Source organism: Alosa alosa, chromosome 3 (genome assembly GCF_017589495.1).
Source record: "Alosa alosa isolate M-15738 ecotype Scorff River chromosome 3, AALO_Geno_1.1, whole genome shotgun sequence".
Taxonomy (NCBI): Eukaryota; Metazoa; Chordata; class Actinopteri; order Clupeiformes; family Clupeidae; genus Alosa; species Alosa alosa.
In genome coordinates, this window is record NC_063191.1 from 32,656,127 (window position 1) to 32,669,022 (window position 12,896).

The 12,896-nt window shown below is 47.2% G+C and overlaps 1 protein-coding gene across 1 annotated transcript in view; it reads right to left on the minus strand.

Annotated features, from left to right (window-relative positions):
* Positions 1–10,365, minus strand: part of znf804a (zinc finger protein 804A) — a 51,898-nt gene extending 41,533 nt beyond the window's left edge. Inside the window, exons 1-2 of the mRNA XM_048239820.1 lie at positions 9,676–10,365; positions 9,153–9,385 (exon numbers count right to left, since the gene is read on the minus strand). Of these exons, the coding sequence (XP_048095777.1) occupies positions 9,153–9,263 (111 nt within the window). The 5' untranslated portion in view covers positions 9,264–9,385; positions 9,676–10,365. The remainder of the gene's footprint in view (positions 1–9,152; positions 9,386–9,675) is intronic.
* Positions 10,366–12,896: the final 2,531 nt, after the last annotated feature.

The following is a 12,896-nucleotide window of genomic DNA, read 5'->3' on the forward strand; positions in this document are numbered from 1 at the left end:
TACAATTTGATTTGGCTCCTCTCAGACAAGTGCTGCAGACAACTCAGGGCTGAGGATCAGTAAATAGTCAGACAGCCAGCAGAGGTATTCTTACAGAATGAACAGTAAGTGCCGCGGGAGTCTCTCTCCCTCTCTCTCCCTTCTCTCTACTGTATGTCAGTATGTTTTTGTCTACATGCCGGCTGTGGTGGTGCTGCTTTCTCATATGTGTGTATATTTTTTTCCCCTTCTTTTTCCCCCCTTCTAGTCTCTCAAAACTTCCAAGAGGCAGAAAAAAAGCGAGGGAGAGAGAAAGCGAGAGGGAGAGAAAGTGATTGAGGCAGAGACAGACTGAGGCAGGGAGAGAGAGAGAGAGACAGTGAAAAAAGAGGCCTTGTTCCTATCAAGCATCCAATCAGGCCGATGCGGGTGAGGCTGCCGGCTGCTCTCTGCATTATAATATCACTCAAAGGAATCGGCAACATTAAAAAGGCTCTCAGCGTGCAAATGGTAGTGAGCGGCTCCGAGAAACGATGGGGACGCGTTCAATTATCGGTGTGACCACAGGGCTCTTGCTCTCTCTCTCTCTCTCACACACACACACACACACACACACACACACACACACACACACACACACACACACACACACACACACACAGAGACTTTATTTCTTTCTCACATACACACTCTCACACACAAACATAATCTTTTTTTTTCTGAAAACACTAACTCTCTCTATCAATCTCTTTCTTTTTCTTTCTTTCTCTCTCTCTCATACACACACACTAACTCTCATTCTTTCACAAACTAAACACACACTGTCTCTCTCCCTCCTTCCCTCTCTCTCTGTTATTCGTACAGCACTTTGCCTGTGCCGTGGCTAAAAAGCGTTCTCGTTTCCTGCACACTTCAGTTCTATTCCCCCCTTCAATTTGGCCTCCTCTGCTGCATTATTCACCATAATTGCTCAAGGTGGGCGGTGTGCTGGTGTGTGTGTGCGTGTGTGGAGCAGGCCAAGAAACAATGGTGTGTGTGTGAGTGTGTGTGTGTGTGTGTGTGTGTGTGTGAAGGAGGGGGGTTGGTGGTGGTGTTCTAGCTGGCAGGGTCAGAGAAGATTGTCACGTGCAGTTGTGCAGCAGTAAGTGACAGTCCCTGTGGGGGCGGCAAGAGAAGAGAAAAAAAAAAAAAAAAAAAGAAAGAAAGAAAAAAAAACCTGGCTGGCTGACATCACACCCGGCCCCTCAGCACAGGAGTGCAGGGCCAACACACTCAGGGGCCACGGACATTGTCTCCCCACATTCACAGGGGCCACAGAGACAAGAAAACCTTTTAAAAAGCAGCATTTATTTAGTCTCTTCACACAATTGTTAAAATGCCGTTCGAGCCACGCACACACGGTCTTGATTTTCGTGCAGTTCCCTCTCGCACAGCGTTTGAACAGCAAAATGTGTCATCCACACACATGCCAGTCAGGGCGGACCACCTTCTTGTTTGGGGGCTGACTTATGTATGAGCTCAGAAAAATACAGCCTCAGCCACGGATCACATTCGGGAAAAAACATTCGATTTGAGGACGTCAGGTGTTCTCTCTGTGAGTGTGTACGTGGGTGTGTGTCTGACTCTGTGAGTGTGTGTGTGTCAGAGAGAGAGACTGGGAAGGGGTAAAGCACCCATGATACAGGGTAATTGTGCTATTATGGCTGTGGAGAGGCTCACAGGAGTCCCCTGCTGTGCGTTTGTGAGCCAGAACACCACTGTTTATCCAGGGGGGTATTTTGCGGGTATCAGAGAGTGAATGGGTCCGATGGCGGTGGAAAGACATGGGATTTGCACATTTATAAGGCCTCCAAATCCACTGTATCATTCCTTTTGTGTGGACGACAGGGCCAACGACAACAAATACTGGTGGGCGAGGTAGTGTTAATTTTGTCACCTATTTTTAATTTAGTCTTAGTCTTAGTCTTGTGACGAAATGTCCTTTTTAGTCTTTGTCATATTTAGTCATTCAAATATCATTTTGTTAGTCAAGTTTTAGTCCAATTAAAAGTCTAGTCATTTTAGTCTAGTTTTAGTCAAAAGAAAACTAAAGGTATCTTAGTCTTAGTCAGTTTTAGTCAACACATTTTAGTCTTTTTTTTTTAACAAATTATTTCTGATTACCATTTGAGTCAAATAGTGTTTCACACATTTCAATTTTCCAACAATATTGTGTGTCCACAGGGCTACTCGCCTGTTATAATTACTCATTCTGATTTTTTGTCAGTCAGTATGTTTACATGCACAGGTAAGTCGAGCTACAGTTATAGCTCGGCTGGGATTTGACCATAGACAGTAAAAGATTCGACTGGACCACTGTCATATATCTGTAGACCAGTGTTTCTCAAAGTGTGGTCAGGAAATCACTAGTGTCCGCAAGCTATCCCAAGTGGTCCGCGAGCAGACGTGGTAAAATATAATATAGATGAGTTGTTTACAATATTGAACCAACTTGTATGTAAAAACAGTTCTGCAACACTGTCTATGTAAGATATGCCAGTTTAAATCATACAGTATGAATCCACACAATAAGCAAAGTGCAAAGACAATAAGCAAGGTGGTTCAGTGAGTAGGCCTATAGTGTAGACTAATTATAGGCTACTGTTGAAGTAGGTCTAATCTTTTTTTTTTTTAGCTAGGGTTACTTATGGTCCTGAAACTGAAAAAGTTTGAGAAACACTGTCGTAGACCAAAGTATTAATGTTTTACTCCGCCTCACTAGATAGCGATATACACCCAAACACAACACATTCCCCAAACAGACTCTTCATCTTAGCCATAGCTAACTTGCTAGCTTAACTTTCCATATTAGCTTACTTGCTAGCAAACTTTGCATCATCAGTCTAACTAGTTAAATAGTTGACATTACATGATGAACATTTTCGTATGGACATTCTGGGGATGTTAATTTGTATGAGAGAAGCTTCAACTTCTGGGTATGTAGCATTGTGGCATAAAAGCTTAGGTAGTTAGCTTGCTAACTCTGGCAAAATCTCCAGTGTTCTTGTTCCATGTAGTTTAGTGTTGCAGCCACAGGGTTGCAGCAACAGCACGTAGACTAGCCTACAGGAAAGCTGTTGCATATGAACTTATTCGAATATTTTGAAAAACGTAACAGCTAGATATTCTGTCTTCTCATTTTGTAGATGAAAATGAAGAGAGATTTTATCTTAGTTTTATTTCATGCAAAACATTTTAGTCTCGTCTTTTTTAGTCAACAATAATGCATCTTAAGATAGTCTTAGTCAGTGTTTCAGGACATTACTGCCGTCTCGTCATCATCTCGTCTTAGTCATGAAAAAAAAGGTTGTTGACGAACATATTTCCTCTCGTCTCGTCTGACGAAATTAACACTAGGGCGAGGGTGGTGGGGGCGGTTGGGGTTAGAGGGGGATGGAGGTGTCTGATACCGTCAAGTGTCAGATTTAAAAAAGAAAAAAGCGACAGGATTGCAGGAAATGACAACAAATACCTGTGCGCGCGCAGATACACTCACATAGTCAAAGACACATACAAACTCACTAGTGGGCGCACACACACACACACACACACACACACACCTGCATGTGGTTGAGGCAAGACTCATTGTAAGAAAAGAGGGGCTTAAAAGCCACGTTGAGCACAAAAAAATTAAAAATGGAGAGACTTCCTGGCGAAGACACAATGCGAAGTTATTTAAATGAAGCTCGGGTGGCTGTGTTCAGAACAAGTAGCTGAGCGATGTGAATTTTAATCAGAGTGCTTTGCCGCACGTGTGTCCCTCCCATGTGGACCTCACTAGGGGGGTGGTCTCTCTGCGCCTCTGAAGCCACGCCACCCCACCCCACCCCACGCCTCACTCCCGCCCCATCCTCCTCCCTCTCTACTAGTATATAATGCAGGGCTACTCTACGGGCACAAACCGCTACACACCTGAGCCCCCCGCCCTGTCACACCTGGGTGGTAAAAAACGGTAAAAACACAGAGGGGGGTCGCTAGTGTGTGTGTGTGTGTGTGTGTGTGTGGAGAGGTGCTGGCCCAGCTAATCGGCAAGGCCGCCACATTAATTATCCACAGGCAGCGCCGACGCCAGGGCCTGGTCAGTGCTGGAACAGGAGACGTTCGGTAATTATCAATTAGGACAGCATTCAATGCATGAGCTCAGTGTTTCACTCATTCTACTAACGCACACACACACATACTTAAACACACACACACACACACACACACACACATACACACACACACATTCAAACACGCACACACACATATACTCAAACACACACACCCCCTCCCCCCAACAAACACAGTTTAGAGAGCTTCCTCAGCTGAGACACGCTAAAGGCAACTGCAACATAATAATGTCTCTCCCTCTCTCTCTCTCTCTCCCTTCCTCCATCCCTCCCTCCCTCTTTCTCTCTCCTTCCCTCTCTCTCTCTCTCCTCCTTCTCTCTGCCCCTAAACTAATAACATTCAGTGCAGGCCAGCTTGGGGCTGGACGGGGCTGCTGTTTTTTCTCTGATTAGGGCCTTGGCTGTGTGCACTGGCTGCCGTCTCAGCCATGCGTTTAGTCATAGTACTGCACAGTTATTAGTCAGGACTGCACCAGGCATTGTGTGTGTGTGTGTGTGTGTGTGTGTGTGTGTGTGTGTGTGTGTGAGTGCTGGCTGTTTCTGATTAATGGTGAAAGGGCAGCCCGCGAATAGTAAGCACAGGTCAGCAACCTTTGCATACACACACACCCCCACACTTTTGTCGCGCATACCACATACACTATGTGTGCACATGCACGGGAGCTCACTGGGAGAGCAAACCTCAAAGAGAGAGGGTGAGAAAGAGTGCATGTTTGTATGTGTGTCTGTGTGTATGTGTGTGAGTGTGAGAAAGAGTTAATGCACGTTCGTGCTGTGCGTGTGTGTATGAGAAGAGAGAGAGTGAATGCATATTTGTATGTGAATATGTGTGTGCGAGAGAGAGTGAATGCATGTTTGTGTATGTATGTGTGTGTGAGAGAGAGAGTGAGAGAGAGAGAGAGAGAGAGAGAATGAATGCACGCTCGTGTGTGTGGATGTGTGTTCACGAGAGAGAGAGAGAGAGGCAGAGCCGCTGGGAGCACTTCCCCAAACACCAGCTGAGAACACATACACACAGGCTGGATGTTTGAAGACAGGCCATTTGCATAGCGCACAATGCGAACGGCTACAATACAATCTGCACCTCAGAGCACTTCCACGCGCTCACATCTTTTGTAATGGGGCTGATTTTATCTCCACGTGATGAAGCAGAGAGATAACAAAGACAGAGAGAGAAGGAGGGAGGAAGGAAGAGAGAGAGAGGGAGGTATGGAGAAAGGGAGGGAGGGATGAGGGGAGAGAGATGTGCAGTGGTGGTGATAGCGGGGGTATCAAGAGGAAGTTGGGGGGGGGCAGTAGGGGTAGGGGGTAGGAGAGGGGTGGGGTGGAAATAAAGGCAACCCAGCTCCAGGGAAAACGGATGCCTGCATCACAGTGCAGCAGCAGGGACAGAGGGGTGAGGCTGAGGCTGGCAGGCTGGCACGCTGGCAGGCAGGCTGAGCAGAGCAGACAGCAGAGCTAGGCAGAGCTCGGCTTCAGCTCACTCCTCGCCCCCGCTGGTGAAGTGACTCAGAGAGGAAATCAATAAGGCCATTGAAAATAACCCTGGCTATATGCATATTCAGCTCAGGGAAACGGATGCCTGCATCACAGTGCAGCAGCAGGGACAGAGGGGTGAGGCTGAGGCTGGCAGGCTGGCACGCTGGCAGGCAGGCTGGGCAGAGCAGGGCAGAGCTGGGCAGAGCTCCGGCTTCAGCTCCCGCTCCAAGCCCCGCTGGTGAAGTGACTCAGAGAGGAAATCAATAAGGCCATTGAAAATAACCCTGGCTATATGCATATTCACGACAGCTGGGGAAGAGAGAGGGGAGGGAGGGAGGGGAGGAGAAATACCACTGGCGCGCTAAAGCCATTGTTCACTCTGGGGAACGGACAGAAAAGTTATAAATGGCCATGCGCTCCTCTCAGCACCGTCGTGGCGGAGGGCCAAGCAGGTATTTATTCAATTTATGATAGCATGAAAGCATTCAGGCTGCCTATGTCGGCTTGTGAAGAAACGGCCGATAATGGCAATGCAGTAGTTTTGAGATAGTGAACTTCTGCCATCTATTATATCCTCTATTTACTGGTAGCCCTAATCTACAGGGACTGTCCTTAAAAAAAAATAAAAAAAATAGCGCATTGCATTTGTGGAGACTGGGGCAGTACGGCCAATTATTTGCCAGTGCGCACGGCAATGTGCCAGGGCTTAAATTAAAGGCTTGACAGTTAACCATTAAAGGAGATGACTTACTTTCATTAGGAAATCCTAAGGAAATCTATTTCCGCAACCTGCGCCGGGGGCTCGGTTTCGAGCGCCTGTCAACAATGAGGCAGAGATTCATGGGAAGAGTGCATTTCTGGAGATGAGAATGTAAAGAGTCTGACCTCTGACCCCAGGCTCTCCACACACACATTCCATTTCTCTAAATCGTTGTGGGAGTAGAGAGCAAGCAGCCATTGAACCAGAAAGGCGGGGTGTGAGAGCAGCTTTGCTCTTTTAATGACAGAAATGGACGCAGCGCAATTTTTTTTGCCCATTAACAACAAAATGTAATACACATCCATTTCAACAAAAAGCAGCAAAACACACACAAATCCATAACATCACAGCATGTCATATATCATTATACTTTTACTGACAATACTTAGAATACTAAGAACAATCATGACTGGCAATTTGTAACCACGCTCTTTTATAATTCATTATAGTGATATTCGGACATTTTACATACAGTCAACAAGTGATCCTCTCTCTCTGCCTCTCTCTGGTTGGTTCATTCATTGGGTGGCCTGTGATGCGTGCAGCAGCTTAGCGTTGGGGCGGCCCAGAGTGTAAGTACTGGAGCTCTAATTACAGAGATGGATTTCACTGAGTGCCTCTCCATTACCCACCGCACAAGTCCACCGCAGCACAAGGGTGACCAGGGGGCCACCCTCCCACTTTTCCCCCCACGCGCATCTATTAGACAGCTATTATGTGCAAGCCTATCCTACCCTCTTCTCCTCCCTCCCCCTCCTCCCTTTCCCTCTCTCTCTCTCTCTCTCTCTCTCTCTCTCTTTCTGTGCCTGTATCTGTCTCTCCGTGTTGTGTTATTTTGTTTCCCAAACAGCGCTGTACAAATGTTCTGCGCTGTCGGAAGATTTGTCCAAAAACAATATGGCCACGCCACGCACGAGAGCCAGATGGCACTGCACCAGTGCGAGGGATAAGCAAAGCACTTTACAAAGCCTGGCGTTCCCGTACACACTCCCTGCATCCGTACACACACACACACACTCCCTGGGAGCCTGACAGACACCGTATACAGCAGACATGGGCAGGGTGTAGTGTAGTGCTTTGAGAGGGGAGTAAATGGGATGTGGTGTGTGTGAGTGTGTGTGTGTGTGTGTGTGTGTGTGTGTGTGTGTGTGTGTTTGGGGGGGGTTACAACCCTGCCCACCCCATCATCCCCTCCATCTTGGCCACTCTGGGTCTCTGTAAATCTAGATTAAATGGCACTGGGTCCCCCTGGTAAGTGTGAGCAGCGGTGAGGGCGACTGCGGTGAGATGGAGAGGGGTTAGATTGAGACGGATAATTGCTTTGAGTGAGAGCCACTGGAGGAAGGGAAGAGAAGAGAAGAGAAAAGAAGAAAAGAGAAGGGAAGAGAAGGGAACGGAGAGGAGAACTCTTTCCCTGCTATTTCTTTTGTCCACACACAGTTTGTCTTGGAGACTCTGGCTGGTGTTGATGTCTGTACTGTGGTGATTCTCTCTCTCTCTCTCTCTCTCTCTCTCTCTCTGTCTCTCACACACACACACACACACACACACACACACACACACACACACATATCAGGGCTGCCATGCAGCTCTTTCAAGCAGGGCGGAAGGCAGATGAGCAACGTCAGCGCTTGATCCCGAACGGAGCGCTTCAATATTTCATCTCAAATCATTTCGGATTCTTTTCAAAAGAGGTGGTGGTGGTGGGGGGTCCAGCTGTCAAGACTCTGTTCTCCTTCCACACTGTACGAGAGACCAGGAGGAGTGGAGCAGTGAGGGAACGAGAGGGCACCCATTTAATTAGCACATTACAATACACACAAAAAAAAGAAAGAAAGAAAGAAAGAAAGAAAGAAAGAAAGAAAGAACTAAATGAATGCTTTGAGACTATTCCGTTCAGGAAGTTTAATTAAACCTCACCACCGTGGGGCTGAATCTGTTAGTTACGGTGCATCTGCATCTCCACTGTCTTTCTAAATACGGCGACCTATATTACAAAGGCAACGAGGCAGAGGCAGAGGCACTTGACACTTTTTTCAAAGTACTTTCAAAAAGTAGTCGGAAAACTAACGACATCTCTCTTCCCATTCTGGTTTCCCCAGTTGCCGTACTCCAGATTCAGGCTGGTCGTATTAGGCTGTGGATTTTTGGAAACAGTGGCATGAATCTGGCAGGGGACAACGGTGGGGAGGATTATAGGGAAGCTGAAGCTTTAAAGAGACTATTACGACTAAATCCCCAAGCTTCATTTATGACTGTGTATACGGAGATTAGAGACCCCCCATACACACACACGTCCATCTGTTAGGAATTTACACACGGTCACTGGTCAGGACAACTCGCAATTTCATCCATCTGCAAAAAGCTTTCCACATGCCACTGTTACACACACGGTCACTGTCACACACATTAAAAAAAAAAACAGCCCAATCCATGGAGTGTTTGGTTGGGGGGGGGGGATTATCGACACAACATGCACACAGCACTCTCCATTCTCTGCTCAGCACTTCACTCTAACCCACATGACTTCGTGACTTCGTGCCCAACTTTTCTCTCCCTCGTCCGTCAGCATGCATGCAATGTGTGCAAAGCTCAACACACTCAACAGAAAACAGCAGAGGACTCGACTCCAGTCCAGTCCTGTCCAGTCCAGTCCACCTGACCTCACTTCATAGTCATCTCTGTGCAGCCTAGTCTACTTGTGGGGGACGACAAAGAGAGGAGAGGATACGAAGAGTAGGAGTGGGAGAGATGGGTTAAAAAAAAGAACTGGGGATAATTACCAAGTTCTTGTTGCCGTTCTTGCTGAGGGGCCCCCGGAAAACTCCCTTGATGTTCCGAAAGTGTCCATTGCTGAGGTGCGTGGAGCTGATGACGATGTAGTAACACGCCATGAGGCTCTTGGACGGCGTCCATGCACAGCGTGTGCTCGAGGGGGGTGGAGGGGCACGGAGTAAACAGTACCGGTCCGGTCTGGCACAACAGCCAGAGAGAGATACACAGTCACTCTCTCTCTCTCTCACACACACACACTCTCTCGCTCACATATAGAGTGAGGGAGAAAGTCCACAGCTTTAGTCGTCCTCTCCTCTCTCTTCTCTTTTTCTGCCTCCCTCTTTTTCTTCTTCTTCTTCTCTCTCCTCTCTGCGTTTCAGATCAAAGGCGCCGGGCTCACTTCCCCAGTCAAGAGAGAGAGGGGGGGGGGAGCTGCCTCATCTCTCTCAGAAAGGAGACTCCTCCAGCAGTAAGGAGCACCGCTTACAGGCTCGCAAGCACACGGACACACAGCGACACACACACACACACTCTCTCTCTCTCTCACTCACACAGTGTCTCTGAGCCACTTGCAGTTTGTCTTGTTGTTGTCTCTCTTCTTTTCTTGCGGCGAGGGCTTTTCTTTTCTTTGTGATGTTGTTTTCTCTCCTCTTCCACTTTGCATCCAGCAGAGCAATATCCTCCTGCTCCGCTTCCGGCAGCGACAGAAGCGCCGCACTCCTCTCTTCCTCCGCTTCTCTTCTTCCTCTTCTCTCTCTTGTCTTTGCTTCACTTCTTCTTGCCAGCCTCCTCTTTCTCAGTTGGCCGCTACTCTCCTGCTTTCTCTCTCTCTCGTTGTCTCTTTCCTCCCCCTCTGCTCACGGTGCTGTGGCCGCTGCGCTGTGGCGCGGTGCGAAAGTGGCACTGGCGTTTCGGCGCTCTCTGCCGGAGTGCTGTTGCTGCTGAGCGGGTCTGCTGGGAGCTTCTGCTGCTCTCTCTGCCGCGGCGGCGGTGGAGGTGGTGGTGGTGGTGGCGGTGGCGGCCGAGGCAGGCATGGCTGTTATAGAGTTGCTGCGCGTCCGCCGGTCCAGTGCGCGGAGCCAATGGCTGCGAGCCTCCCGCGAGCGCGTGTGTGTATATGTGTGTGTGCGCGCAGGAGAAAGAGTGTGTGTGTGTATGTGTGTGTAAGTGTGTGATGGCGAGGGCTGAGGGAGAGAGAATTGCATCTGTCACACGCAATGCCTCTCCAGATCGTCTGAGTCAGCCCCCACTTCCCCAGCCAACCAGGATACAGCAAGACTCTCTCTCTCCACCTCCCTCCCTCCCTCTCTCTCACTCGCTAGTAAGCTCCGGCTCCCTCACTCTCCTCCTCCCCACTCTCTGCCTCTTCCCCTCCCTCTCTCTCCCCTTCTCTCTCTCTCTCCCCCGCTCTCCCTGTAAGAAGCTGAGGCAGCAGACTGCGCGCGGGCAGGTATGAGGATGCTGCTGCTGCTTGCTGCCGCTGTTGGCTGAGGATTGCAAAGCTGCTCTGGAGGATATTTGTTACAAGCGCTCTCATCCATCTTTTATCATGTTAATCTGTACCAGAGATTATATAAAAAGCCAGTTGTGTTCCGGAGACGAAGACACACACTCTAGTCCTGAGTGTTGGGGGCTGTGTTGCTTGATTCAGCGGAGGCGTGAAGCAGTTAACAAAAGAGAGAAAAAAAGCACTCTGCCATTCTTGACGGACTGGCTGTTGAAAAGCAAATCATTATTTATTTATAAGGGAAATGGCCATTGCTGAGATATAAGTCAGATCAAACGGCTACTTTAATTTCATGCAAGCTTTTTAAAGTGTGATGAAAGTCCAGAGCAACCAGTAGCACCCGTGAGAGCATGGCATACACACACAGACACAGTCTGTGTTTCGTTCATTTATTAACACACACACACACACACACAGTTTGTGTTTCGTTCATTTATTAACACACACACACGCACATGGGTTCAAAAAATCAACTGCTGAGTTCGGCTTCCCAGCACAGTTGCACCACTCTCCTCCCCTCTCCTCTATGCTCCACTCATTTACAGAAGGGGAAAGGAAGAGTTCAGAAGCCCTCCTTTGAAAACAGCTCCAGGATGTCGTGTGTCATCTGCCAGCAGAGGAGCCAGAGAGCAAGTCTCTTCACAGGCTGAGAAGCAAGCAGTAACGCCTCGTAACTAAGCAACACAGTTTCTCCAAGTCAATTCTAAATTGCATACAGTGGGGGAAGCCAGTGGTAGGCCGCCAGAAGAACAGACAAAGGGATATAAGATTCAGCCTGCCAAGGTGATGGGAAACTAAAAAAAACTTAAGAAAAAGGAAAATAAAAATGTACAGTAAAAAAGGGAAGAACTGCACCAGCGAGGGAGAAGACAATATTATGAAGCGCTACAGTTTTATGGATCTTGGCAGAGAACAGGTTTTGGAAGAATGTCTGACCAACTGTCAGTTGAAATGAACCATCAGTGGCTTCATCGGATTCAGGGAGGCGGGGGTGGGTGGGGGGGACAAATGCTTTGCTTTAATTTATTCATCACACAAACCGAGAAAATGAATTATTCATTCAATGAAGAAATATCCAATAATTGATTCAGAGGAATAGACTTATTGAAACATTTATAATGTACACCCTAAAAAAGGCTATCTTAATGTATGTCAAATGAAATTAAATAGTGCAATTATATTCATAGTTATTTAATTTCCCGTGCTTGTTTGAATGAATAGCATACTTGCCATTTCAGGGTTGATTAACTATCTAACAACAACCGGAACAGTTAAATTAATATGCTTATCTCATCAGTTGTACTGTCAAAATAGATATCACATAATTGTTATTAATCAGGCGTAAGAGCATAAACTGGGAGAGGCTGAAAGGGTTCACCAGGACTGTGTCAGTTTGGGGAATAAACAATCCCTCATCATTAATCTAAATGCTTCCATTGATCAAATCATTCTGGATGTAATGAACCTCAGATGTCTGCTAATATCCTGGCTGCAACCACTAAATGCATTTCCAATAAGAAAACAGTTATCCTTTCTCTTACTGCCCGTCAGTGACAAATATGGTTCGCACTGCAGGCTAATGACTCATATAATAGGCAAACAAAATGTTCCTGAAGGCCCTAACCCATATTCAGTGTGTGTGTGTGTTTGTTTCTGTTATTGTGCGAAATGCAGTCGGAAGACACTTCCACTGCATGGAAGAATAACACACATCTGTAGAAGAAGTGTCGAAAAGAAATAATTGTCTGTGCACCTAGTGAACTGCACTGTACTATATATATATATATATATATATATATATATATATATATATATATATATATAGCGACGCAGCAGTACGACCTGTCATCTGCCTGCCATATTGTGCGATCGGTTCCAAACTGTGAATGTATGCTTTTGTCCGTAGCCTACTGTCAATGCGAGCCACTCACGGCAGTTTCTAGGCAGTTCCGAGTTAGCAGCAAGGGCCCACGCTTCCATCTGTCTTGTTGGAAATATTCTTTCTGTTGCCCACCCGCCACGAGTCAAGTGTACACACAAACACCTCGAGAGACGCATTCGAGTGTCCCGTATGTGGGCAGCCAGGGGTAACAGAGGTAGGTTGTTTGTTATGTTGCTGCTGTTGTTGTTTGTTTGTTGATGTTGCTTTTGTTGGTCTTCCATCACGCTGGAGCTTCAAAGCTTTTTTTTTTTTTTTTGCAAACCTTTCTGGGGTGATTGCAAAATGGCAAAAAGGGAAAGTATA